At 58.5% G+C, this 5,890-nt stretch overlaps 1 protein-coding gene across 1 annotated transcript; it reads left to right on the top strand.

The window, feature by feature from the left end:
• The first annotated feature begins 409 nt into the window (after positions 1-409).
• TRIL (TLR4 interactor with leucine rich repeats) lies at positions 410-5,890 on the top strand. The gene has a single exon (XM_026508464.4). It carries the CDS (start codon positions 1,123-1,125, stop codon positions 3,559-3,561), a length of 2,439 nt encoding a protein of 812 aa, XP_026364249.1. The 5' UTR covers positions 410-1,122; the 3' UTR covers positions 3,562-5,890.

Genomic DNA, 5,890 nt, shown 5'->3' with positions numbered 1-5,890 from the left:
ACGGGACACGGGGCGACGCCTCTCCTGGGCCACCTGTACAGCCCGGTCAAAAACGCAAACACGCAACACCCAGAAGGGGCTGACCTGGCCTCTTCTGACCCTACTCCACCGACAGCTCCTTCGAGATAACCTTGTGCTGCCCTGAACTTCTTACAGGATGCTTGCGCACTCCGTGCTGCCCGCACTGCCCGCAGGGTGACACTTGGAAGAGCAAGTGACTTAAAAACGAAAAAGAGGAGCCGCGCTCCCAGTGCTCCGAAATGACTGGTGTACTCTCTAAAATAAAAAGGTCTCTGTCTGCAAATTCCGTTTGCTAGCCCGGTAATCCACCCCCGCCCCCAGCCCTGCGTAGAGGGCCGACCCGTACAGCTGTTTTTAATCCCTACTTTTCTCACTCGGCGTCCCGGGCTCGGGCTGACCAGACGCGGAGCCACTTAGCGTTTCCTCCTCCCCCTGTCGGGGTCTGTCCTCCCTCCGCCGTCTCCTCTTTCTCCGCCTGCATCCCCGGGGGGGCAGAGTGTGGGAAGAACGAATTTCCGCCCGGTTTGCCCGCCACTCGCCGACTTGGGTCCCTTCCGGACACAGCCTGCGCACCCCCCGGCTCCTCCCCCCGGCTGTTCCACCGAGGCCGCGCTCCTGGTCCGGGACCGAGAGTCAGGAGGCGCGGGCTGCGGGGGCCGGGCCGCCGGGGCGCAGCAGCCAAGCCGCGCCCCAAGGAGCTCTTGGAAGGGCTCCCGCCTGCAGCTGGGGAATCCGCTCGGCGGGGAGAATCCGTGCCAGGGAATCCAGCTCTCCGGACTCAAGCTGCAAACAAAAAGCTCAGGTCTGGCTCCCTCCCCCCACCCCCCGACGCACACCCGGAGAAACAGTTCTGTGCAGAAATGCAACAAGTAGCACCCGGAGCTCCCGGAGCGCCGTGAGCCGCCAGACTTGGCCGGGCGAAGCCCGCCTGCAGAGACCCGGGCCAGCCACCGGACAAAGGGCGGAGGAGGGGCTGGACCGCGCTGCGGAGTCCGAAAGAGGCCAGTTAGCGACTCTGGCCAGGCCAAGGGGAATGCAGAGGAGACACAGAGCAGGCGGGCCAAGAGGACGATCCGGCCGCAGCACGCAGGGCGGGCGGCGATGGAGGCTGCCCGCGCCGTGCGCTTCCTACTCGTGGTGTGCGGCTGCCTCGCGCTCCCGCCGCGGGCCCAGCCCGTGTGCCCGGAGCGCTGCGACTGCCAGCACCCCCAGCACCTCCTGTGCACCAATAGGGGGCTCCGCGCCGTGCCCAAGACCAGCTCGCTGCCGAGCCCCCAGGACGTGCTCACCTACAGCCTCGGCGGCAACTTCATAACCAACATCACGGCCTTCGACTTCCACCGTCTGGGGCAGCTCAGACGGCTGGACCTGCAGTACAACCAGATCCGCTCTCTGCACCCCAAGACCTTTGAGAAGCTCTCCCGGCTGGAGGAGCTCTACCTGGGGAACAACCTCCTGCAGGCGCTTGTCCCGGGCACGCTGGCCCCGCTGCGCAAGCTGCGCATCCTCTACGCCAACGGAAACGAGATCGGCCGCCTAAGCCGCGGCTCCTTCGAGGGCCTGGAGAGTCTGGTCAAGCTGCGGCTGGACGGGAACGCCCTGGGGGCGCTGCCGGACGCGGTCTTCGCTCCCTTGGGCAACTTGCTCTACCTACATCTGGAGTCCAACCGGATCCGCTTTCTGGGCAAGAACGCCTTTGCCCAGCTGGGCAAACTGCGCTTCCTCAACCTCTCTGCCAACGAGCTGCAGCCCTCCCTGCGCCACGCAGCCACCTTCGCACCGCTGCGCTCCCTCTCCACCCTCATCCTCTCGGCCAACAGCCTACAGCACCTCGGGCCGCGCGTCTTCCAGCACCTGCCGCGTCTCGGCCTGCTCTCACTCAGGGGCAACCAGCTCACACACCTCGCGCCGGAGGCCTTTTGGGGGTTGGAAGCCCTGCGCGAGCTGCGCCTGGAGGGGAATCGGCTGAGCCAGCTGCCCGTGGCGCTGCTGGAGCCTCTGCACAGCCTGGAGGCCCTGGACCTTAGCGGGAACGCGCTGTCCGCTCTGCACCCCACTATCTTTGGGCATCTGGGCCGGCTGCGCGAGCTCAGCCTGCGCGACAACGCGCTCACTGCCCTCTCCGGGGACATCTTCGCCGCCAGCCCGGCCCTCTACCGGCTGGATCTAGACGGCAACGGCTGGACCTGCGACTGCCGTCTGCGGGGCCTGAAGCGCTGGATGGGCGATTGGCACTCGCAAGGCCGTCTTCTCACCGTCTTCGTGCAGTGTCGCCACCCCCCGGCCTTGCGGGGCAAATACCTGGATTACCTGGATGACCAGCAGCTGCAGAACGGGTCTTGTGCAGATTCCTCGCCCTCAGTTTCCCCGACCACCGAAGGCCAGGGGAGGCCCTCACCCAAAGCCACCGGGGAGGAGGTGGCGCCCCCTGCAGGTGGCCTCTCCGAGGAGCCGCCACCGCAGCCGCAGCCACAGCAGCGCGGGCGGTTTCTGCCTGGGGTGGCCTGGGATGGGGCCGCCAGGGAGCTCTTGGGCAACCGCAGCGCTCTGAGGCTGAGCCGACGGGGTCCGGGCCTCCAGCAGCCTGACCCCTCCGCCGCTGCTGCCGCGGTCCCGGCGCCACACCCCCTGGACCTGCTCCAGAAGCCCGAGCGGGGACCTCCGACTCCGGCAGATGCTGCCCACGCGGAGCCCACCCCGACGGCCGAGCCCTCCTCTGCGCCACCGCCTGCTGGCGACCCCTGGCAGCGCGCGGCGAAGCAGCGCCTGGCCGCGCAGCAGCAGGAAAGCGCCGCTCAGTCCGACGGCGGGGTCGGCCTGGCGCCGCTGGTGTCCGACCCTTGCGACTTCAACAAGTTCATCCTGTGCAACCTTACCGTGGAGGCGGTGGGCTCCGACAGCGCCTCGGTGCGCTGGGCGGTGCGCCAGCACCGCAGCCCCCCACCGCTGGGCGGCGCGCGCTTCCGCCTGCTCTTCGACCGCTTTGGCCAGCAGCCCAAGTTCCACCGCTTCGTCTACCTGCCGGAGCGCAGCGACTCGGCCACGCTGCGCGAGCTGCGCGGAGACACCCCTTACCTGGTGTGCGTGGAGGGCGTCCTCGGGGGCCGGGTCTGTCCGGTAGCCCCCCGTGACCACTGCGCCGGGCTAGTCACCCTCCCGGAGCCTGGGAGCCAGAGCAGCGTGGATTACCAGCTGCTGACCTTGGTCTTGCTGGCGGTCAACGCGCTGCTGGTGCTCCTGGCGCTGGCGGCCTGGGCGTCACGCTGGCTGCGGAGGAAGCTGCGGGCTAGGCGGAAGGGTGGGGCCCCGGTGCATGTTAGACACATGTACTCCACCCGACGTCCCCTGCGCTCCATGGGCACCGGCGTGTCTGCGGACTTCTCTGGATTCCAGTCGCACCGGCCGCGCACCACCGTGTGTGCTCTCAGCGAGGCGGACCTCATCGAGTTCCCCTGCGACCGCTTCATGGACAGCGGGGGCGGCGGCACAGGTGGCAGCTTGAGGCGGGAGGACCATCTTCTGCAGCGATTTGCTGACTAGATCCAGAGACTCCAGTGGTGTGGAGACCATCTCATTGGCCTTGAGGAGCCAGCCACTTTCTGTGGAGCCCCTCAATCCACCTCAGGGGAAGATCTCATTTTATCAGAGCTTCTCCTTTCCCCCTTTTGTGCACTTGTCAGAGAGGCCAAAGGGGAAGCCAGTTCGGCACCCCCATCCCCACCCCAATTTCCAGTATCTACTCATGAAGTGAATGGGTGGTACTTGGTGGTCAAGGCCAAGGGTAGGGGACAAATGGATGTTAGAGTCCAGAGGTGGGAAGCCTTCTTTTACATGGAGACCTTGGCACAGCTATGGGTATGGCTTTTGTGGCATGGCAATGCAAGAGAGCCCGGCCCCCTTTGGGGTAGAAAAGGGCTCTTTTGCCCCCCAGTATGGGCAGAAAGAGATTTGGGTGCATGCTTTTTGTTTGTTCAGTGTGAAACAGAGGAGTTTTGTCCTATTTAAGGGAAAAGGAACTTATTACAAAGGATGCTTGGCACCTTGACTGCACTGGTCTGGTGGTCTCTGCCAAGAAGGTAGATGTTGTAAACAGGTGGAAAAGTTGAACACACCCGCCAAGGAACTCTTCCGTGTTGGTTAATAGAACATTCAGGATAATTTAATGTTTAAATAATTAGAGACACTATTTTTTTTTTCAACAATGTGAAGAGCTTGGACATTTAACAAACTGACAATAAACTCAAGGACTGTTTTAGTTGAGCTGAGCCGTTCAACTAGTATTTTCTTTTTAACATTAACACCACAAGAACATTGGCTGACCTTGGGGTTAACTAAGATTACCTACTTTCTCAGGAGAAGGCTGCATGCAAGACTTCTCTGTCAGGGTTGCTCCTGTGGCTTTTTAATTTTATTTTTCTAAGCCTATCTATGGAAAAGGAAATGTCAGTGCCAGACTTGATAAAGAATGTAAGGTGCGCATAACCGATGGCCGCGTAGGGAACCGCGGCCTCCAAGTTCACTGAACCGCATCTCTGACACCGTGTCCAGATTGGAATAAATATGATGTGGTACTTCTCATGTTCTTATCAGTGACACCCAGTAGACTGTGCCCGGCTTCTCTTGAGTTGCACGGTTACGTGATAAAGGCAGTTCCCTAATAGGAGGGAAGCAAAAGCTGATAGTCAATTGACAGTGTAACTTTCAATCACCTTAATGTCTTACTCTATATGAAATAGAGGGGAAGAAATTATCGGAAAAAATGTGAAAAAGGGTGCATCAGTGGTTGTCTGTTTCTACTAAAACCGGAAGATTGTTAGGAGTACTTAAACCTCACTGTGAAATAATTATCTGTTTTGCAAGTTAATCCCTCCACTACCCCGTGTTTTACCATGTTATTAAATCTTATCTTCTAGTTAACAATTGCAGTATTTCTTTTAAATTTTCTTGTTTTAAATTTAGGATTAGGCTCCTTTATTTGCTCAGTTGTTTTCAATTATTTGGGACACTTTCATTCCCTGATATTTATGAAGTACATGTTTATCACTAAATGTAGTGCTTTGGTTTACATTAATAATTTTGTGTGTGGTCTAAAACAGCAGTCACGAGGAAGATCCGCACGGTTGTATTCGCTGTGGCTGTGGATTTATTGGCAGTGGGGTGCCATGGAGGCTCTTGCTATGGTGCTAAGGCTAACAGGGAATCCTCTGTTTAGGGCCTTAAGCCCCTGAGGGTCCTGATGACTCAGGGAATCTATCATAGTCTGGGGGTCCTTCAAGCCCAGCGCACCCCCTTTTATGTTTGGCCTCCATTGAGCCAAGCCTGCCCTTGTCCCAACAGCTGAGCAGGGACCCGGGGCTCTAAACGAACGGATCTGTGTTTATGTTCAATGAGTAAATGTCCAGACCACTTAAAGTACAGCTGCTTCTCTGGCAGTCTTATCTGTGGGGCCAAAATTTAATAAACCGCAGGAAAGAGACTGTCATTCCTAGTTTGCTTCCAGCGCCCGTGTCAGATCCCGAGCATATGAGTATGTGGGAGAGGGGCCGTTGCTCGCTCTTATTTGCAACCTTTGGGCTATTTACTTGCCCTTCTCGTGCTCCTAGTTGTGTTCGTTTGTAGAGCAATGGCATCTTTTAGCTGGTCCTTTTGCACAGCAGTGTCCTCTTGAGCCCCACTGAAAGTCTGGAAAAGACCTCTGATGCTTCCCACCAGCCATCCTTTCAGCTGCAGAACATCACGGAAAATACTTCACGGAAAAACAGTAAAATCTATGTAAAAACAGTTCGACTGGAAAGTCTTTTGGTGGGAAGTGAATAAATGTTATACATTGTTATGTTCAGTTATGTCAATAAACCCACTTACTAATGGA

This window comes from Ursus arctos, unplaced genomic scaffold (genome assembly GCF_023065955.2).
Source record: "Ursus arctos isolate Adak ecotype North America unplaced genomic scaffold, UrsArc2.0 scaffold_3, whole genome shotgun sequence".
NCBI lineage: Eukaryota > Metazoa > Chordata > Mammalia > Carnivora > Ursidae > Ursus > Ursus arctos.
Note: the sequence above shows the minus strand (reverse complement) of the source record. Positions and strands in the feature narration are given on the sequence as shown.